The sequence below is a fragment of the Anabrus simplex genome, chromosome 1, assembly GCF_040414725.1.
Source record: "Anabrus simplex isolate iqAnaSimp1 chromosome 1, ASM4041472v1, whole genome shotgun sequence".
NCBI classification, from domain to species: domain Eukaryota; kingdom Metazoa; phylum Arthropoda; class Insecta; order Orthoptera; family Tettigoniidae; genus Anabrus; species Anabrus simplex.
Window position 1 is genome coordinate 188,336,150 of NC_090265.1, and position 24,135 is coordinate 188,360,284.

General features: G+C 38.3%; 1 protein-coding gene across 2 annotated transcripts in view; it reads left to right on the forward strand.

Annotated features, from left to right (window-relative positions):
• The window catches only part of LOC136863836 (tubulin epsilon chain), a 168,447-nt gene that overhangs the window by 112,935 nt on the left and 31,377 nt on the right, over positions 1–24,135 (forward strand). For both annotated transcript variants that reach the window (XM_067140174.2, XM_067140180.2), the window contains one exon: positions 2,523–2,663. In XM_067140174.2, coding sequence (XP_066996275.2) covers positions 2,523–2,663 — 141 coding nt within the window. The remainder of the gene's footprint in view (positions 1–2,522; positions 2,664–24,135) is intronic.

Here is a 24,135-nt window from a genome sequence, read left to right on the forward strand (position 1 = left end):
TATTCTGTAGTGGCTCTTCTTTTACTATATCTCAAAACTTCTCATTTCTCATCTTACCCCATCTTGTCACTCCTATCCTCCTTCTCAGAAATTTCATTTCACTTGTCTGTATTCTATTCACGGCTCTCTGCCTCATTACCCAAGTCTCAGCTGCATGTGTCAGAATAGGTATATAGTACACCCTGTATATCACCCTTTTGCTTCTCTGAGGGACATCCTTGCTCCAAACCAGGCTTCTGACACTTTTCAGGATTATTTCCTTATCATTTCTTCCACTTTCCTCTATGATACTTCCTAAGTACTTGAAACTCTCTACCTTCCTAAACTGTTCCCCTCCAAGCATTATCCCTCTCGGAGGTCTCTCCTTTCTAGTTGTTATCTCTATCTTGCTCTTTTGGGCATTAAATTTCATTCCATATTGTTCCACCTCATCCACCCAAGCATCTAACTGTTCCTGGATATCCTCTTCCTTTTCTCCCCAGAATAACAGGTCATCTGCAGACATAATTTCATTTTTCCTTCTCCAATTTTGTCATTATCTTGTCCATTGTTACTACAAAGAGCAAAGGTGACAGAGCACTTCCTTGTTTTAATCCACCTTTTTGCTCAAATCAGCCCGTTCTCTCTCCTCCTATTTTCACACAACTGACACTCCCATTGTACATCTCCTTCACTCTTTCCTGTCCAGTCTTTGAATTTCTAGAAGTTACCAAGAACAGGCCGTCCAGGCAGCTGGACCTCCACACACTCCTGTCCAGTCTTTAAATTTCCAGAAGCTACCAAGAACAGGCCAAACAGGGAGCTAAACAGTGCTCGGCTAGTGGGTGCTTTAAAGCATGTAATTGTAAAAACATTCAAGCACTTAACTTTTTAGGCTTTTTCAATTATGAAATTACCAGCATTTTGCCCTAGTATAGCAGTGGGCTCATCAGTTGGAATGCTGCACCCTCTCCAAGACGCTGGCGCTAGTACGCTGTTGAGACACCGCTGCAAGCCTCCTCTGTAGAGCAATGCAGTGACAGTGCAGTAGGGGAAGCATGTGCCTCCACTTGCATAAATGCCTGCCTTTGGCCTGTATCAAAAAATATGAGGTTCCTAGAAGTATGCTTTATTTTAATTTCATCGATTGCAGATGTTAAAACATTCAAGATCTTAATAATATATTTAATGCAGCCAAATAGCCATAACAGAGAATATAGATTACATTGAAGTCTTTAGGCTTTTTCAATCGTGAAATTACCAGCGTTTCGCCCTAGTGCATCAGTGGGCAGAATCATTAGAGTTGAAATGAAAATGCATATAACCTTTCTTGTAGGAAACTGAATTTCTGGCTTGTAGAAAGGGTTAAATATTGAAAAATCAGAATAGGCTTGTGTTTGAACTGAATATCTGATATATATTCATGCAAAATTTCAGCCCAGTTGATCAAGGAGTTTAGGCAGATTAAGCCAGAAATAAACATACACCATCTCATTTTAACCTGTTGTGTGATTTTTTCTTATGTCAATATTTTGAAACAAAATATATGACAGTTCCCTCTGAGAATGTTTGTGCAAAATTTCATGAAACTCCGCCCAGCAGTTAAACATGATAATGTTTCTTAAGACAGACAGACATCATTTCATTTTTATATGCTGTACTGAGATTTGGTAATCCCTACAAGGGTTGTTATGTAGATTGTGGTTATGATTATTGTTTTAAGGGGAAATATAGTGAGATAATCGTCCTGTTGTAATTCTAATCAAAGCGAAAAAAAATTAGTTGTCTCACCCATCAAACAGTGATGGCATCAGTGAATAATGGCCTTGTCAGATTGAAAATTATTCCTAGACCTTGCAAATCTAATACTATCACAATCAAAAGAAGTGAAGATTCAGTCAAGGGAGATCAGAGAGGAAATATGAATATTATGAGCCTTATGAATGGAGGTGGATGCTATTCCATCTCTGTTACTGCTGTAAGCTCTGTGGTTGCACTTGGACAAATAGCATGTACAGTATAAAATTGTATTTGGGAATATTTTAATACTTTATCACATAACTTTTGGGATGAAGACAAGGGGTTAGTGCTCTTGAGCTAAATCATTGACCATAGCCTGTCTTATTACATTCTCTTCCTTTATTTTCTTTACTTAAGTCATTGTCAAGAACACAAAATAATGAAAATTCACAGCCTGTTTCCAGTCATTCGACTGGATCAAAAATGGAATGATCCAGCTGCGAGGATAGGAATTGTGCCAGCTGCCAAAGCTTGTCACACTCCTCTGGGGCAATGATTAATGACTGACAGATGAAATGAAATGACATGATATTGCTAGAATGAAAGATGATAGGGAAAACTGGAGTACCTGGAGAAAAACCTGTCCCACCTCTGCTTTGTCCAACACAAATCTCACATGGAGTGACCGGGATTTGAACCACGGAACTCAGCGGTGAGAGGCCAGCACGCTGCCGCCTGAGCTACAGAGGCTTATGTCAAGAACACAACATTATTTATATATATATATTTTTTTATTTTTTTAGGTCTGATGAGATGTTTAATGGAGTTTGGTCTCGGGACAATCAGCTGGTGAAACTGGACACACTTGGTGGAATTCTCCTGGGAACAGCTTTTATTGCAAGAGGAGCACTAACACTGTCTGATGTTAGACGCAATGTTGCCAGGTTTGACATTAAATATTTTTCTGTCCCACTGGATTTTATTTTGCTTACTGTACTCAGTTTTTTGAATGCCGAATTCAAACATTAACCCACTGATGATTAAATGCCCTTAGAGCTGACGTAGAAATTATATTTTAATGTTCTAGCTGAGTGGTTGGGAGCATGCTAGTAAATATTTCTATGGAAGAAGAGTAAAGAATGGCTCAGGAATGCAGGTGTAGGGACTGCAGGTGCAAATGAGCATTAAGAGGTATGAGGGGAGAGAGTTTGAGGGAGATATTTAGGCTTCTAATGGAGGACACGAATGATAGTAGGTCTCACTCAAACGATGTGCAGGGTACAGTAGGGAGAAAAGATATATGGGAACGAAGGAGAGAAGTAGTGGAAGACAAGTGGGCTAATGTTTTAACGGAAAGGGAGGAAACTGAGAACTAAGCGTTTTAATCAAAAGGAGAGTTCAGAAGAGGTGTCTGTAAGGAATTGGTATGAGTCACTGCTAGTAGAACAGCAGAGGGAAGATTGGGAACAAGGAAGTGTTACAAAGGAGAGCAGAGTAAAAGAGAAAGGGAAATGCAGAATAGGAAGAGAGACGTGGAACAGGGTCATGAGAGAGAGAGTAGTAATTAGGGAAGCTGAGCAGGAGACAGAATAAGAACAGTAGGAGGGGGAGTATTCATACTAGTGAAAGAAGAATTTGTAAGCTACAAAAAAGTTAAGCATGAGAAACATGAAATTCTAGGTGTAAGACTCATCTAGAAAGATAATAAGCAATGTGAAGTTTTTGGAGTGTACAGACGTGGAAGGCATGATGCTGATATATTTAATAAGATAATCAACGATGTGGGGAAAGACATAAAAGTAGTTTTGTCGATATTCAATACCGACACATAAAATAAATACAAAATTTAATCCACCTTCTCAATACCTAACAATCATGCGACGTTTATAAAAACATTACAGTATACTATTACAAGGTACTAGTTTCGGTCCTATTAGGGCCTAGCCTAGCCAAGATACATATGTGTATACTATAGTCCTAAAACAGAGTTGTGCGGTGAGATGAAAGATGAAGGAATGGACTGGGGATGTGGTGGAATGATATACATATAAAATGGTGAATATATGAACTGTTGTAGATGTAGAAATGTTATGTTGATCAGTGACAAATAAAATCTTTTGATATATGTCTCATAAAATTACATATTAATCAACAATTATCTCAAAATTGAATAAAATAAGCTCTATTTGACTAATAGTCTAAGGTTGCACATTTAAAAATTGGGTTATGCCAGATTTTAAACAATGTCCAATGTTTCTATTGAGTTCTAGAAGATATGAAGTTCAACATTGGCGCAGAGGGAATTATTTTGCATGATGTCCAATAAATCCACAACAGGGGTTAAATGTTGATAAAACTGTTGAACATATTTTGTGATATATTGAAATCTTGCTGTGTTACAAAGGAATATTCCCAATTCAATAGGAACCAAATGAACCTTGCGCGCAATGTAAAACAAGCTTGCCGGTGGAGTGCAACTAAAGGTGGATTAAATTTTGTATTTATTTTATGTGTAATCTTAATTCAATACGGAACCAACTATGAAGTTTATAACCTTGAATTCAATACTGATGTATGTTTCTTGTCTCGATACTCTGATACTTTCATTCTTGAAATAAAATAGGAAAATACAAGTTTCTGAATACAATATTATTTATTAAATATGCATTTTTATGCTGACTCTTCAATACCTGTATAATTGTAAATTAAATTATATGATGGGAGCAGAGAGTAGGGAGGAGAAAGTAATTAGTGCAGCCATCAGAGAAGCTGAGAGAGACCTGGAGGTGTTGGGATATATTGAGGCACAGGGGGTTGAGGCTCTGGTCAAGTGGGGGACTCAGTTGTTAGGTGTGGGGAAAGTATGTGGAGGAAAGAAAACTTGGTTAGAGTGTTATCCAGGAATTAGGTTGAGGTAGATGTTGAGGAAGTAGAAGGGAAGGAAGAGGGTAAGGAGAAGGTGGTAGTTTTTCATGTTGGTACCAAGAACATATGGCAAGTAGGAATAGGAACAAACATAGTTGGAGGTGTGTGAGATCTGGTTATGATAGCTCGGGTGTGAGTAACAGTCGTGGGTTAGTTATGATCTTTCCACATGTGAAATGTTAAAAAATTATTTGACACAATTAAAAAACATAAAACATCATATGAATGATAAAACTATTACTTAATAGTGTTATAATTCTTTTTTCATGAATACAAGCATTCTCACTCTGTTGGGGTTGAGCCTATTTCGTTTTGTGTCACGTATGAATTCTGCTGTGCTAAACTGGAAGAACAATTGAACTAGAGATGGCTGTAGGTTTGGCAAAATGGCGCTTTGGCCAACCTGGTAAATGTAATAATACGGCGTAGCATGTGACTGCAATGTTAGCAGACTTCGTACTGGCCATGTAAGTATCAGTTGACTACAGGATGGGCAAGAGACAAGATCTCTGCGCATTTGATTACTGCTAGATCATTGGTGCTATGCGTATCGGTCATTGTACTGGCACTGGGTTTTCCATGAGCCATCGTGTCAAGTGTGTTCCATGAGTATGTGGATTTGGGGAATACCAGCACCACCACCACCACCACCGCCGCCACCAAGGTCAATTGCTGTGGAGTACAATCAGTTGATGATGAAGGTCACCCTCAATTAGCTTGGATGATGATGATGATGATGATGATGATGATGATGGGTTTTTTGTACGAGGGACTGTGGAAAATCTTCAGAAGACGCTTGTGAAGGGTCCACACTCCACAAGTGTGTGGGAGTCTTACCCACTAAAAACCCCACACCCTTTTCCCACGATGTGTATCATCACCCCGGAGCCGCTCTCGCATTACTTCAGGGTGATATCATGCTTACTTTGTCTTTCAGACTTCTTCTTTCTTCATTTCTCCTTTACGAACAGTCGTATGCTTCCAAATCATCCTCCTTCTTCTGATGAAGGACATCCTCCACATACACTGCCATGCAATCCCAGGATTCCTGGTTTCGTAGCATCACAGAAATAATATTATCTGCTGTCAGTTCTCCTAGTTCAATTTCCACACATCTTCTCTGTATCATCCAATGGCCGCACACAAAGAAGGTGTGAAATACATCATCAATGTCATCACAGTATATGCATGCTGCGTCACTCGCTCTACCCACTCTATGCAGGAATTTCCGAAAATATCCATGTCCTGTTAGAAGCTGCGTGAGGTAATAGTTTACTTCACCATGAACCCTTTCAACCCAGATATCCAAGCGTAGTATCAGTCACTTGGTCCATTTACCCCGAGGGTCACTTTCCCATCTGAGTTGCCATCGCCTCATCCGTTAACTTAAGGCATGCTTCTTTACACATTTCTTTCCCAGCTCTCCTTGGGTACACCAGATTTCTTGTCGCTCCAATGTAAGTAGGTCTATTGGGGCTATTGCTGCCACCGTGAGGAGTGCAGGTTCGGAAACCGTGCAGTATGCACATGCAATATGTAAAGCTGCTTTCCGTTGTACGGCAACTAACCTTCTCCGATACCAAGCAAATCTCAAGGATTCAGCCCAGATTTCAGAGCTATACAGGAGCACTGACTGAACCGTAAAAATGAGAAGATGTCGTTTACTGGATTTCGAACCTTTAATATTTCCCATCAGTCTGCTAAGTGCAGTCATGTATTTTACTGCCTTATCTGTCGCTCTCTGAATATGATTCCAGAATGTGAGCTTGGAGTCAAGTGTCACTCCTAAATATTTTATGCTCGCAAATGTTTCAATCACTAACTTTCCAACAGTCATTGGCACAAGAGTCTCGATCCTTTTCCTCGTCAGAAGAACTATCTCTGTTTTGTGTTTGGCTAGTGTTAGACTGTGACTCATTATCCATTCTTTTGTGCGCCGCATCACCTTGTTCAGTTTGATTTGAACCATTTCAACATTACAAGCCATTATCAAGGCGGCCACATCATCAGCATAGCCCACAAGCTCCGTGTCCTCTGGCATCTCCAAACATAACAAGCCATCATACATTATGTTCCAAAGATCTGGTTCAAGGATTGATCCCTGCGCTGAACCAGCCGTCAGACATTTTGTCTTTTGTCCATCTTCCGTATCATACAGCAGAGTGCGATCTTTGAAGTGATCTTTCATTATGCGCATAAGATATTGTGGTAGCTTGAAAGTTTCTTCAAGAGCTACCAACATGTCGCTCCACCTTGCCGAATTGAAAGCATTCTTCACATCCATGGTCACAAGAAGAGTCAATTTACGCGAATGATGATTGCCCATTTGTGCTCTTTCTGCTGTATTCATCACCTCCCACACTGCATTCAGCATCGAGTGCCCTCTCCGAAATCCATGTTGGAAAACAGACAGATCCCTTACTAGTTGAACTGCTGAAAGGATTCTGGGCTGCAGAAGTTTCTCCAGGTCTTTTCCAGCTGTGTCCAGCATACATAAAGGTTTATAACTACCAAGTTTTCCTTTGCTGATCAAAACCAATCGGGCCATTTTCCATCGGGAACTAAAAACGCCCGCTTGCAGGCAGTGATTATACATAATCAGCAACAGTTCTGGACAGAGTTCTGATATTATCTTTAGCACTTCTGCAGGTATACCATCTGGTCCTGGAGTCGTCTTGTTTCTAAGAGAGCTAATAGCTCTATTCAGCTCTTCTACTGTGAAGAGGGGCATATCATCCAGTTCTTTTTCATTGTCACGGTCAATCCTTTATTATAATCTATCAGTTTCATGTCCGTATTTATACTTGGTATTCACAATCACAAAGAATGGGTACCGTCCACCTAATCAATACTTTATTATGTCTTGTTACTATGCAGTACTGGTTTCGGCCTTCACAGAGGTCATCCTCAGCTGGTCATGAGATCTAAAGCTGACTTAATATATAATTTAAAAACATTACTAAATCTAATGAAGAATGTCACATGATATGAGTGATAACATTAAAATATACAATATATAAAATATACAATGATATACTGTGTCCTCTGGTTTAAAAAAACAAGCGTCGATATTCTATGACATGTATGTGTTACATAAAATTCTGGTGTACTGTTCGTGAGTAATAGATAATTTGGTGAAATACAATTTTTACACTTAAAATGTTTATAGCATTCTTGAGGTACACTTTGGAGTTTAGTCCATATTGGTGAATCGTTGTATACGTTCATTGGTATGTTTGTACTAAGCATTCTAAATATTCCAGGATATGGATGTGATAAAAACTAATAACACATAGTACATTAAAATACGATATTCTATAACATAAGATGTTCACAGTATTCTTGCGGTACGCTTTGGAGTTATATTAATGTTGGTAAAGCATTATATACGTTCACAGGTATGTTTGTACCAAGCATTCTAGAATGTTCAACGATGTGAATTGTTTATCTTTTGAGTTCATATAGTTGAGAATGTTGGATGATTTACATCAAAATATTGTGGTGTGTCATTAGTTCCCTTGGTACTAATCTCGTTGTAAGATATTGAGTAGGTGCAGATGCTCCCTCTTTGTAGTTTTGTTGTAGGACATGCTAGTAATATAGTACTGTTGACTGTTCGAATGTGTACAGTTAGGAAACACGTCGTGCTTTTATCACATCCATGTCCTGGAATATTCTAGAATGCTTAGTACAAACATACCAATGAACGTATGCAGTGATTCACCAATATGAATTAAACTCCAAAATGTACCTCAAGAATGCTATAAACATTTTAAGTGTAGAAATTGTATTTCACCAAATTATCTGTTACTCACAAACAGTACACTAGAATTTTATGTAACACATACTGTACATGTCATAGAATATCGACACTTGTTTTTTAAACCAGAGGACACATTATATCATTGTATATTTTATATATTGTATATTTTAATATTATCACTCATATCATGTGACATTCTTCATTAGATTTAGTAATGTTTTAAAATTATATATTCTGCCCGTTTAAGCCACGACTAGCATTTGGAGGCACGCGACCCTCTCAGGGGTGCTCAGTAAGGGATTGACATGTTCCATAAGAAAAATGGTGTGGATCAAGGAGATGGGCAGATATTCGTAAATAATGAACCATCGAAATCCAAATAAATGGAGGATGATTTATTCCAAAAATAATAATAATTCCTTCCTTCTCAGAATGATGATTATGTGAAATGTTCGCTAAAATTTTAATTTTATATCAACTCTTGCTGTACATCCAAAAATTGAAACAAATGGGATGGTACATGTTAATGAATTCTATTTCATTCTGACAAAATTGTTTTGTCCATGTCACATTTTCCCGAATATTACTTTGAATGTTATCTGATTTTTCTAGAAAATGATGCTCGCACGCATGTCAATTCATGCCGGAAAATCTGGAACAAGATTTTAAATGTTAAAGTTATATGACAAAAAAAAAAAAAAAAAGTTTTAACAAATTACTTTTGTTGCTTAATTTCACTTTTTAATTTAATTACTTTTCCAATTTAAATTGACTTTTCAATGATTATCTGCTCGGCGTAACATAATACACGTGATATTACGTGGCAAAGTAGGCAAGAAAATGAAAGAAAAAATTAATTTAAATTAAATCCTTAACCATGTGTCATAATCCTGACACAATGCCGAAATTCGGAACAATGATGGTTACACACATAAATCGATATTGCACAATAAATTAAATCACACAACCTGTGGAATAACAACATAAAAATGCACTAAATGATCTCCCATTACCATCATCCACCAAGGAAAAACAATTGCAACCAACTACAACTAAGAGTATTATTTACAAATATACACCTGTCCACACGTTGTCCATTCATCTCCTGGGAATGGCAGACTCCTGTGAATAATGATCCGCACCTGTAACTAATCCACCTGGTACAAACAATCTAGGTAATGATGACTGAAAAATATTGCCAATCTGTATCGAACTCAGGACGTTACCAACATTTAGCATATATTGAGGAAGTGAATAGTATTATACAACTTCGATTTAATATTATTAGTGATGACGCTCATCCAGTATGACAAATAACTATCTCATACACTCAATTTTATTTTGAAAGAAGACATGTGGTTTATCTCGTGGTTCAATATTTAATGAAGACACTATCGCCTATAATTCTCTCACAAACAACAACTCGCACATACGTCAAATGACGACAAATTATTCCAAAATCTCCGTTCATCAATGCACGCAACATCGCAAAAATATATTAAATGTGCCTCTATCCATAGAGACGTGAAGATTCGCCTTCGAATAGCACATAAAATCAGCACAATTCATGCCATAATTCACCACATGGCACAACGTGAGAGGTAAAAATAGCGAAAATAACTCGCAACATCCGTTCAAAATATTACGGGAAAATTCACATAAATGACTTGAACCACATATAAATATAATAATAAGACACTATCCTTCCTTAAAAAGTATGAAATTGGATTCAAAGAAAGCTATCCGTATCGTTAGCACAGCGTTAATATGTCAGATGAGCCTGTTGCCTCGTGTAAAATATAGCAAACACTTTTGGGCAAAATATAAGAGAAATACATTTCGAAGAATGAAAATATCACGCGTACACAATCCTCAATATCATAGTAATCGAATAGAAATGTAAAATTCCTTAAAGGTTAGTAGATGGCTGATATTTAAATCAGATACAGGTCCGATGACATAACTATTTGAAACCCGCATGGCCAATGATGTTGACACCCTGTCATCATGCACCTTAAAATCACGTTGTAAGTGAAACTGCAAATCCAACGTCGAATAATGCAAGAAAATAACATGGTAAAGATACTAAAAAGCTACTCAAACTACTGTATAATTAATAATCCCTTCAAGAAGAAAGTTTACATATTACAGCTACATAGAACAGATAATACCCAGTATAAATGAAATGTCGACTTAACTTGGATGTCTTGATGACCATGGTGTTCTAGGCAGGATTCAAGGCATTAGGACGCCGTTGGCATCAGTTCTGGGTTTTAATGCTGCATCATGATCCAAGCAATGTCTCCAAGGCACACGAACTTCACACTGCAGGCCCCCATTTCCTTGGCCGGTATCGAACTCGTATTACTTGCAGTACACTGAAACTTTCACAAAAATATTAACACAAATGCATCGAACTTGTGGTTTCACAATTAGCAAAGGATGATACATGCCTTCTTTTCTAACACTATTGACGTCTGTTAAGATGTTGAAATGATCTGTTAAAGCTGCGCTGAAATAACACTGCTCCCCTCGTAGAGTGAATAACAGATGTGTCCAGGCCTGTGCGAGACCTTCTTATGTAGTAACTTCCCGAGCAATCACGTAGCCAGCAGAGAACAAGAGCGAAACAAACTTGAGAGAATGAATGAGAATATTCTAATATCAGCTCGCCACCTATGTTCCGAGCTCTGACGTCACACCTCATGATTCAATTGACGTCCTGAATTCCTCGGCGTTGTAATTGAGATGTCCGTTAATTTCTTGTTAAATAATTATATAATTAATTCCATAATTAACTTAATTTTCAATTATTACTATTCGTGCCTTCCTGAAGTGTGGTATCACGGTTTTTATGCATACTTGTTGGAGAGTGACTATTAGGATGTCGGATCTGACATGGTAATATGACGAAAGATTTTAAACGTAATACTTGTCGTGGGTGAAAGGTTCAGCTGTATTAAAAAATTTTCTCGTCTTCTCTTGTGGTAATAACATTGTCTTTCACTCCTCAGCAGGTTACACAAAAGATAAACAAAACAAAAAAAATCATCCCTTTGCATTTCCCTGTCGACACTCCGCGCAAGACACCTGGGGTACAGTCCGGTCTTATAAAATTCACGGCCGATCACAGTAGACCTAAAATGTCACAATATTAAGATAGCTTTAGATCTCATGACCAGCTGAGGATGACCTCTGTGAAGGTCGAAACTGGTACTGCATACCTGCAAAACATAGTAACAAGACGTAATAAAGTATTGATTAGGTGAACGGTACCCATTCTTTGTGATTGTGAACAGTCAATCCTTTCTGGATGGTCTGGGAATAGTGTATCCACAATTTGTTTAATGGTTTGTGGATCCATACTCGGGGTTGGAAATGTCCCGAGTTTTTTCATTACAATCTTGTAACCTAGTCCCCATGGATCATCATCTACTTCTTTAGCCATTGCCCACCATTTGTCAGCTTTACTCTTTCTAATTGCGTTACGACGTTCCTTCTTTGCTGACATGTACTCTGCTGTGACTGAGGTATTCTCTGGACTGCCTCTCATCCTCTGAGTGCTGCATCGAATTCGCAGACAATTCCTTCTCAGTTCAGCAATCTCTTCGGTTCACCAGTACGCTGGGCACTTGCTGTTTCATGGTCTCCTTTGGGACATTGAGACATTGCATGCTTGGTGGATTAGCTGCATGGTGAGTTCAACACATACACCAGCTGCTTCTTTCTGTCTATGGCCAAAACATTTTTCTGTTACGTTCTCCATTCCATTCCGTATTACATCAATAAACTTTTCCTTGTTGATACCGGCAACGTTCTACCGTGCTGGCCTGCGCAAGATGTTTCTTACTTGAGGAGATTCCTGGAGCAGTCGAAAGATGATATATTGATGATCACTCCCCATATAGTTCTCGATCACTTGCCATTCAGAACTGATTAACATCACTTTTGATATTCCCTTCAAGTCTAGAAATATAATTCTTATTCGCTTTACTGATCATATCTTTTGTTACTCTCCTTAACTGGTTAAATATTACCCCTACTATACTCTGAATGTTTCCTTCGCTTTCTGTAGATTTCCTTCAGTTTCAAGTTATTTATTATGTCTTTAGTAAACCATGGAGGATATTTTTTCTTTGTGTGAAAATTCTTCATTGGTACCGTTTCACAAAATACAGAGTGTACCTGAGCATAAAAATACTCAACAGCCTGGTCAGCGTCTGTAAATTCTACAATCCTATACCAATCCATTCGCTCGAACATTTTATACATTTGAAAGAAATTAGCCCTTCTAAAGTCAAATAACTGCTTAGGTTGTTCAGGTTGTTGTGAAACATGGCTACGCTCTCTGTTTAATAGTAGCATGACTGCAATTGCAGGATGATAACTATCCTCCTTAATTAAGGGGCACTCATCTCTATATACTGTTAATGTGTTAACATTCGTAATAATGAGATCAAGTGTATTTTCATTTGAAATTAAGAATATTATTGACCAAGTGCAACTGATAGAGTGACATAAACTCAGCTAAGGATCTATTATATGCAGGTCCAAAATTTACAAGATTACTTTGCTCACCAGTAATTAAAGGCAAATTAAAGTCACCAGCTATAATAAGATCTAAATTGGAAAGGTCCTTATTAACTTCAAACAATCTATAGAAGTACAAATATATGCTTCCAATTTGGTTGCAGGTGGACTGAAATTATTACATAACTGTGACCATTAACTATAATTTTTATTACACAAACTGCTTCAGTATCACCAAAATCTAACGTTATTTGTCTTGATACTGTAGAACCTTTAACAGCTATAAATACGCCTCCTCCTTTCATTGTACCTCCACGATCTTTTCTATACACATTAAAATCCCTACTGAACAGTTCGCTGTTAGCAACATGAGATTGTAACCATGTTTCTGTAATCAACAGAATATCGTATTATAACCTTCCAATGTATGTCAGGATGAGATTGGTGAACACATTGGAAGTTTATGTCGAGAAATAATGTCAATGAAATCTTATGTCCGGTTATCACACCTCCAGATGAATTAGAAGGCAGTTGATTTGTCTAATTACGTGAACGGCATCGCCGAGTTGAAGAGATCAGCGGATTGATAACAAGCTCTAAACCCCGTGGTATCTCGGAAATATTAGTAGAAAGTTAAACATCGTGAAACATAGGGCAGGATTATATGAATAATACGTATTCTTCAAGTAAAGTTTCCGAAATGCATGAACAGCAGAATATCTATGACAGAATGTTTCTGAGGGCCATGAAATATGTAAATAATAAATTCATATGAGAGGGCCATACCTTGTACATCTAGTCTCGCACGATCCGACGATCGAGATGAAGAAAAGAAACTGTCGATTACTAACCTAAATACGAGGCGGCAATTATTAAACAAGTTCCTTTGCTAGTACAGCTGATTTGTACGAGATCGTTCTGCATTATGCGTCAAATGTTTCCAATTGTCAAGAACATATGGGAGCTAGAAGCTGAGAAGAATTCTGAAAAGCAAACCGTCTGCAATTATTATGTTGTGGTAGAATCTGTTTTGTCTCTGAAGAAGTTGACACACTCTCAATCTGCAACTGCAACTCAGAAAGATCGGAAGCAAGAATTCATAGGGAAAAGATTGTATTGAAAGGAAATATTAGAGAGATATTGGCATATTGTAAACATATAATATTGTAAAACAAGATATCTTGTTATTTAATGAAAAGGCAAGTGTATCACTTGAACTGTTAAAATTGTATTAAGGTGTATAATCTTGTTCTAATTGATATCTCTGAGTTTCAGGTAATATGGAACCGTCAGCAATTAATTATTCAGATGAAATGAATGCACGTATCAACATGAACAACTAAAATAGAGGGACCTCAAAGGATCTGACCAGAAATGTGATGAACAATACTTGATAATGTAGTTGAGTGAGAGCTGAACTCGGAAGGTGACACCGTCGTGGAGCAACAACCCAGGATGAGTACTTGAATATCTTATATATTCCGCCACGTAATTGCTTATTGTAGTTGTAGAGTAGTATTTATTTTGTTGTCGATTTGACATGAACAATTTTAACTTGAAAGCGACCGTTATTTGTTGGACATTGCGTTGTAATATTTATGATCATTACGTCTAGTGCGGTGAGCTAGTCTACGTTGTGATGATATGCGATGGCTGTGTAAGATTTCTTTAATGTTTGCTAGCAAGGTTTTACGAAAGATTTTTCGACATGGATGTTGTTGGTACCGTAATGATGTTAGGGTATGGAACGCTAATTTAACTTGTAGCTCAGAATACCTCGGAGGAGCTCGGTATTTTGCGACGTGCGATTCTGTGGTCTTCAAAATGTTATGTGCTTGTGTGGAAATACAGTGTTTTGATAATAGAAGTGTGATACTATTATGGTGATATGGTGTTAATGCGGCAACGTATTTAGTAATTTTACGTAATTGCCTGAATGGATTGTTCTTTAGTATTGTGAATTCGCTGTGCATGACGAGTTGTGCGATGTAATAAGGTGTTGGTTACGGTAGGATCTTTGAAAGTATTTACGTGGATAGAGAGATGTGATGATTATAGACGTGTCATTAGGATTGCGAATTTATGATGATGTTATGTGAAGGTCCTGATGATGATATCGACGGTAGGAACTATGCTAGTCATGCGTGAATTTTGTTGTTGTCGTGATGAATAATTTATTTAGGTACGAGGCCGTATTTTAGAATAATGTTATAGGATGTTGCACTCACGAACACTAGTAGTTGGTCGTCACATTTATCCTATTTAAATACAAGATTGACCAGAGCGCACGATATTAAAGGGATGTTTAGGATCTTCGCAAGATAATCGGTAACGTAAAGATATTGAGGACATGTCGTAAAGGAAATATGATCTTCTATGGTAAGTAAATCATTTCTTTGCTAGTTGGATTTTGTAGATCATTTGAGTTGACGCTTAGTGCTGATGTAGTTATTCCAGGTCAAACGTCGCAGTGGTATCCGGAGGCGCAGAATCAACGTAGTTAGACAAGCTTAATTATAGGCGTTACAATGTCATTTGATGTCATTTATCTAGGTGCAGTCGCCGATGAATGTACGGGAGGATCGAGTCTGTCTTTTAAATGCATGTCTTTGATGGATGTCATATTATGTTACGATCCTGTGTCTTTTAAACATTTCTATTGCATTTATGGTGATTTTATGAAGATAGAATAACGGTATTTTTCAAGTTGCTAGATAGACAGATACCGACATATAATGCGGTGATTTTTAAAAGAGAAATGACGGAATATTATGAGATATTTGGGTAGAAAATAGCATTCTGATGTGGACGATTCTATAATTCCCAGTGATTTATTTTGAAAATGTGAGGTTGATAACTGATCTTTCACTGTAAGCCTTCAGCAGAGGGACACTTTGTCTCTTTTGTTTTTCAATTTACGATGTTATAATTTATTTGTAACAAGAGCCTGAAGTTAGGTGTTTATTTTCAAGTTAACACAATATTTCCTTCCTATATTCGTTTGTGTTGCCGATAATTTGTTCTTAATGTAATTGGTATATCTGAAGTTATTTTAAAATCATTAAACGGGAAATCCTTCCATAAATAAAACATTTTACGGAGTTCTCATTTAAAGTAGCGTAGGAACACTAGGTTAGTTATTTAATTTAAGATATGATTAAATGATGGTCAATGTATCTTAACGAATATGCCAATATCCTCGATCTCTTAATACTCTATTGCGGAATATTCACGTAATTTAGGCAGAAATGATGATTACATTCTACGTTTAAAACCACGATGATAACAGTCCACCTAATTAACCTGTGACCCAACTCGTCGGACTTGCACGTCCCTTGAGTGGAGCCTTCATGGATCTCCGACTGCATTGCTTCGCCGCGGCCTAACCCAACACTGAGATACAGAATTAAAATTTACAAAAATGGTCACAGGGATTGCTGTCAGGGCACAGTATTCTGATTCACTATTGTTAACATAAAACCTACGAAATTTTGGTGTTTAACCCTCTTACATTCTGGTAAAAATGAAACATCGTATGGCTTTTAGTGCCGGGATATCCCAGGACGGGTTCGGCTCGCCAGGTGCAGGTCTTTCTATCTGACGCCCGTAAGCGACCTGCGCGTCATGATGAGGATGAAATGATGATGAAGACTACACATACACCCAGCCCCCGTGCCATTGGAATTAATCAATTAAGGTTAAAATCCCCAATCCGGCCGGGAATCGAACCCGGGACCCTCTGAACCGAAGGCCAGTACGCTGACCATTCAGCCAATGAGTTGGACTGCATTCTGGTAGTAAATATTAATTGCATTAAAAATAATTTTTCTCAAAACACAAAAGTTACACAGTCTCATTTAATCCATTCACATCGTCCAGAGGATTGGCAGCTATAAAGGAAAGGAAGGTGCAGGCTTTAAGATCGAAGCTGAATACCAGTTACGTAAAAGAGGGGCAGTAGTATAGCCAGTGAAAACCGGGGCGTATGTTATGCTAAACATTTATTACAGCAGACGATTCAAACAAGAATAAGGTTCGTGTCCATGGGGGACCTGCCCTTTTCACATTTCAAACTCTACTATTCTCAACTTAACAATTTCAGGGGCCTCTGGCCACATATCAATTCGACTCTAATGAGGGCAACTCTAATTTATCGAGAAACCGAGGCTCAGCCTCGTGAACAATGTCCATTAAATACAACATACCGAATTACATTAAAACCAGGCTCACACATTAACATTTTCAGAAGGAAACCCTCTTTCTAATTGCCGAGGGCCATAGCCTCTACTAATAGCACAAGCAATATATTACATTCATAAGATTAAATTACTCCCTCCATAGGCCAGAAGATAGTTCACAAACATCCTTCCTACCTCCACACTCACGGCTTGGTGACCAGGCGGCTTGCTCGCTCCGAGCGATCTGAACAACCTTCCCTAAGCAGCCGACAGCACGCGCCCACGCTCTCCACTGGAGAAGAGGGGCGAGGCGGGGAGGTAACAAGACAAGTGTGGAGGCCGGAAGAAGGCCTGCCAACGTAAGGTGGAAAACGCCACCAGGGCGGAAATAATTTCCCTTTCCCCTGGGGCCATAAGGGGGATGGGATGACATAAGTGTATATTTTAATAAGGGGAAAATATGCTAGGTTCAAAATATACAATCCATACACAGATCGATCTGAGTAAATAAAAGATGTAAGCAAATACGGCGAGGGAGAATAACTCTTGGTACAGACCTCCCTCCCTAAGTTCCCAAACAGGTTGGGAAAAGTCTTTCTTCTTTTCCTTAGACACAACAAGAGCTCTTGATAAAAGTTCATTCTTCATATAAATAAGTAACTGTATGCTTGACCCGTAAAAATACTTGAAGAAAAGTCCTTCCTTACCATACACCAACAACTTGTCTAACATTTCATTAGGTGGGTTGCAATAGAATCGCCGGGCGAGCTACCGGCTTCCAAGTCCAAGTTACGACCAAGCAGGCATGGCTCAAAATCAATTATGGATACCGAGCACGCGGCAACCAGGCACGCCAAGATGCAGTAAGCCAGATGGAAGATGCGTGCATCAACTGGCGGCGGATGCTGGCCAGCACAGAACATGCAACATGCAGAAAACCGGCCCGGAAGGACGGCCAAGGGAGGCAGCGCACGCCAAGACACGCCCACATGAGGGGCCCTTCTCACGGAGCGACGGCGAAGATAGAACCTCCATAATGCTGAAACACAGTTTAAGGCCAGCAGTTTTGTCTTCACAAAGCCGATAAGGTCGAGGGGTCAAGATGGAAGGAGACGACCCCGGGTCAGGAGGCAGGAGGCAAAGTAGGGCTGCAGGAGGGCTCACATAGTAAATTTAAAAAAACTTACAGACTAGAAAGATATAACCCCCCACAAAATACAAGTTTAGTAATGCAACAGGGGGACTAACCCCGCAGAAATTAACACAACAGACCGCATCGGTCGTCGCCAACACATTAAAGCAAGAAACCTCACTAAGCAGACTGAACCTGAGAGAGATGAACGCGAAAAACTCCTTCGGTTATGGGGTCTCTCACCAACAGGGTGACCGAGGTAAGGAAATCAATAATCCGGAAAGGACCGCGGAACCTGGGTGCCTGCTTCCCAGAGGGAACAAAATTCTTAATGAATACCTCATCTCCGACGGCCAGGCTGGTAGGCTGCCGCCCCTTATCGTAGCGCTCCTTTTTCCTCTGGTAGGAAACCTGAAGATTCTCTTTAGCTTTCTTCCAGTTAGCACGGATGTTAAGGGGATCCACCCTCTCAGGCAACAGGTCATCAGTATGCCATAAATTGGAAAGCGGGGAGTTTGGAAGAAACGAAAATATGAGGGAGAAAGGGGAAAACTGGTGCGCCTCATGCACAGCGGTATTAAAAGCATAAGCCAGCCACGGCAAGGTGGTGTCCCACCTCTGAACATCGTGGTGATGGAAAGCGATGAGGGCCGAGCGTAAATTCCTATTAACTCTCTCCGCGTACGAAGGCTGGGGATAATAAGGGGAAGTCGTGACGTGAGTAATCGACAAGCTAAAACAGAACTTCTTGAATAGATTCGAGGTGAAGGCTTTAGCGTTGTCTGAAACCAAATACTGACTAGGACCAAATGATGAAAATATGGTTTTCAAACATCTAATTGTTGTTTCAGCGTTGGCCATCCTCGTCGGAAATAACCATACAAAACGAGTGAAGCCATCCACGCAGACCAGAATAAACCTATTTGATTCGGATTTCGATCTCGGAAGCGGTCCTGCGAAATCAATATACAGACGTTGCATAGGACAGGTAGCTTGCGTAGAGGACAACAACCCAACCCGAGAATTAAATTAATTCCATCCCCTGGTCTAAGGACTTTGGACAGCCAAACTCTGAAAAGTGGTGGCAAAAGGGGCTCTGGTTAAGACGCAACAGGTCGTTATGCTACTTAGGTTCCAGAACGGGTAAAAAAAAAAAAAAGTAAATAAATAAATGCAATGTAAATATTAATCTTATACCAGTTGTATAGTTTAAACCTAGGAATTTCATTTTTGTCCGTATTGAACTGAGAAAGGATGATAGGAAAAACTTAAAACGGTCCACCTTTTCAATACAAAAATGTTATATTTATTTATAACATGTATTTGCACTTGGAACTAGTTTCGACGCTGTGTTTGCGTCATCATCAGTCAAAATGTGGGAAATAGGCAAGATGTAGGCATTTATATTACACAGGGCGTTACATTAAACAATACACATCTTATAAGGAGATAAAAACAGGGACGAATATAGAAACAAATGAATCGTTGAGAAAACAAAAGTTATACATATTAAAAATAACCTTAACCACACATCTTGCAGTGCGAAAGTGTTCTCCTTGAATGATTCCTGAATATAAAAAAACGCACGCGCACACATTTCTGAAGAGCCAGCAGGCAGGACAAAGTAAAGTGAAACCTTAAGAGTTCTTCTGATAAGAGTTCCTCATTTTTTCTATGTTCCGACTAACTAATGAAGTCTCCCTTGAGATCCTGATAAACATACACAACAGGAAATTCTCCTTCACTCTCAACAATAGCTCTAAAGACCAACGGTAAAATTTTTATTTTAAATATTGTGCAGAGACGTGAAAGCATGATTTTGAACATGATATAACTCCTTCATATAACCCAGTTTTTTATACAAGGTGTTGCATTAAATGACACACATCTTACGAGGAGATAAAAACAGGGATGAATGTAGAAACACATGCATCGTTGAGAAAGCAAGTTATACATATTAAAAATAAGCTTAACCACATAACTTGCAGTGCGAAAATATTTGCCTTGAATGATTCCTGAATACAAAACGCGCGCGCACACACTTCTAAAGAGCCGGCAGGCAGGAAAAAGTAAGGTGAAACCTTAAGAGTTCTTCTGAGAAGAGTTCATCATTCTTTCTATGATCTGACTAACTAATGAAGTCTCCCTTGAGTTCCTGATAAACATACACAACAGGAAATTAAACAATAGGCTACACATCTTACAAGGAGATAAAAACAGGGAAAGTTATACATATTAAAAATAGCCTTAACCACACATCTTGTAGTGCGAAAATATTCGTCTTGAGTGATTCATGAATACAAAACACACGCGCACACATTTCTGAAGAGCCAGCAGGCAGGAAAAAGTAATGTGAAACCTTAAGAGTTCTTCTGAGAAGAGTTCATCATTTTTTCTGTGTTCCGACTAACTAATGAAGTCTCCCTTGAGTTCCTGATAAACATACACAACAGGAAATCCTCCTTCACTCTCAACAATAGCTATAAAGACCACGGTAAATTTCATTTTAAATATTGTGCAGAGACGTGAAAGCATGATCTTGAATATAATATAACTCCTTCATTTAACCCAATTTTTTACACAAGGTGTTACATTAAACAATACACATCTTACGAGGAGATAAAAGCAGGGACGAATGTAGAAACAAATGCATCGTTGAGAAAGCCAAATTATACATATTAAAATAAGTTTAACCACACAACTTGCAGTGCGAAAATATTTGCCTTGAATGATTCCTGAATACAAGACGCACGCACACACATTTCTAAAGAGCCAGCAGGTAGGAAAAGTAAGGTGAAACCTTAAGAGTTCTTCTGAGAAGAGTTCATCAATCTTTCTATGTTCCTAATAATTAATGAAGTCTCCCTTGAGTTCCTGATAAGCATACACAACAGGAAATTCTCCTTAACTCTCAAGAATAGCTATAAAAGACCAACGGTAAATTGTATTTTTAAATACTGTGCAGAGATGTGGAAGCATGATCTTGAACATGATGTAACTTCTTCATTTAACCACCTTTGAAAGTTTCTCTCTATATTACATAGCTTCATTAACACACCATTCTGTAGATGCACAAAATAATAATAATCTTGTAATCTTCACAGGTCCGGTATTCAGCTCGACAAGAATATAAAATAGGTATTAAGGAATACTTTGTTGAGAGTGTGGAGGTTGACTGTGCCAGTATTTGTGGTGTATTGTTGCAGCGTTACGTGTAGGGTGGGGGCAGGTTTCTATGATGTTTATTGCGGGACATGAGGCGGTAAAGCTATGGCGCGAGATGAAGAGGAACAGAGCGTGTTGTATAGTTTAGGTCTGGGCAGCGGCCGTTGTTGGATTAGGAGGGGAGAGGGGAGGAGCGGTAGGGGAGGAGGAGTGGAAGGGGGGGAGGTATGGAGGGTGATGTGGTGAAAGTGTGTGGTGTGACAAAGTATTATGCATAATCTGAAAGACAGATCTGTTTTTCGGGATATTCATGTTTTTGAAAAATTCAATGAGAAAGTCGAATAGGATCTTTGGTTTCTCTGAGATATCATTTAAGTTTAGGTTGGGATTGAAATATTGGTCTAAATGAATATAGAGGTTTTCAGTGACGTCTAGGAAAGAACCTTTGTTTAGAATATCTAATACCTCAAGATCTTGATTTATTTCAGTAAAGTTGTGATTAAATAAAACGGTTGTGTTTTATGGCATTGACATGTTCTGCATATCTGATTTTAAAGCTGCGTCCTGTTTGCCCTAGGTAAGAACTTTTGCAGTCTTGGCAAGAAAACCTATATACACCTGATTTAGAAAAAGGACTACTTTTATTTATTGATGAAGAGTTGTGTAGGATCTCTGTGCTTCTGTTGTTAGTACGAAAGGCTATTTTAACGTTGTGTTTTTTAAAAACGTTAGTGACGTTGTAAATTTCTTTATTGAAGGTAAATGTGGAAAACGTGGCAGTGCTAGTATTGTCTTTTATTAGGGTGGTTTTTGGGCGGTGTCTGAATCTATTGATTATTCTTTCAATAAAGGATTCATTATATCCATTGAATTTTGCTATAGAGCGAATGGTGTTCAATTCTTTATTTAAGTTTTTTCTTGACACCGGAATTTTGAATGCTCGGTCTACTAAGCTATTATATGTAGCCGCTTTGTGTGTTTGGGGGTGTAGTGAGTTATTTCTTATAGTAGTGGCCGTTTGAGTGGGCTTTCTATAGATACTATATGTGAACGAAGAGGGGTGCCTGTTGATTGTTAGGTCTAGGAAGTTGATGGAGTTGTTTGTCTCTGATTCTAAGGTAAATTTAATGTCATGATCAATATTATTAAGGTTTTTGAGGGTGGATGGCGCGTCTATGGAGCGTTCATCTAGGATTATAAATGTGTCATCTACGTACCTAGCCCAGAATTGGATATTAGCAAATTTGATGTTATTGTCAATGGCGGTGTGCTCTAGAAAATCAAGGTAGATGTCTGCTAAAATTCCTGAGGCTGGTGAACCCATAGCCAAACCATCTTGTTTGTAAATGATCTTATCGAATGTGAAGTAGTTATTGTTAATTAGTAATCTTAATATGGTCATAAAGTCTTGAACTTCTAGTTTACTTAGTTGATTGTTAGCAAGTAAGTTCTTTTCGATGATCGGGAATAATGAGTTGGTGTTTATACTGGGATACATGTTGACTATATCAAAGGAGTGCATTGAATGATATGGTTGAAGCTTGAAACTGTTTAGTTTGTTCACTAATTCTACAGTGTTCCTGATGGATTTATTTGATGAGAATTTATAATGTTTATTAAGAAATTGTTGGATAAATTGAGATAATTTATATAAGGGGCTTGGTCTGTAGTTTATTATGGGTCGAATAGGGACACCGGTTTTGTGGATTTTGGGTAGTGCTTTAGCTGTTGGTAGGCCTGGGTTCATAGTAATTAACTTTTGTTTTTCTTGTTCAGCGAGGAGAAAATATGTGCTCTTTAGAATTTGTTTCAATTGCCTTTGAATTGATTGTGTTGGGTCCTTCTTGACTATTGAAAAGGAGTCATTATCTAAGAAAGTTTTGGTTTTTTGAATGTAATCTGTTTTATCCATAATGACTGTTGTGTTGCCTTTGTCGGCCTACAAGACAAACTCAGAATGGACGTAAAAAAACAATTAAACAAAAGTTTTTTCTCAAAAAATCACACTGCGACCCCTATCACCAAAATCAACAAAGACTCCCTTACTGAAAGAAAACAAATTCTCAATCTTAAAAAGAAAGTCAAAGACAACCACCTCATCATTACAAAGGCCGACAAAGGCAACACAACAGTCATTATGGATAAAACAGATTACATTCAAAAAACCAAAACTTTCTTAGATAATGACTCCTTTTCAATAGTCAAGAAGGACCCAACACAATCAATTCAAAGGCAATTGAAACAAATTCTAAAGAGCACATCTTTTCTCCTCACTGAACAAGAAAAACAAAAGTTAATTACTATGAACCCAGGCCTACCAACAGCTAAAGCACTACCCAAAATCCACAAAACCGGTGTCCCTATTCGACCTATAATAAACTACAGACCAAGCCCCTTATATAAATTATCTCAATTTATCCAACAATTTCTTAATAAACATTATAAATTCTCATCAAATAAATCCATCAGGAACACTGTAGAATTAGTGAACAAACTAAACAGTTTCAAGCTTCAACCATATCATTCAATGCACTCCTTTGATATAGTCAACATGTATCCCAGTATAAACACCAACTCATTATTCCCGATCATCGAAAAGAACTTACTTGCTAACAATCAACTAAGTAAACTAGAAGTTCAAGACTTTATGACCATATTAAGATTACTAATTAACAATAACTACTTCACATTCGATAAGATCATTTACAAACAAGATGGTTTGG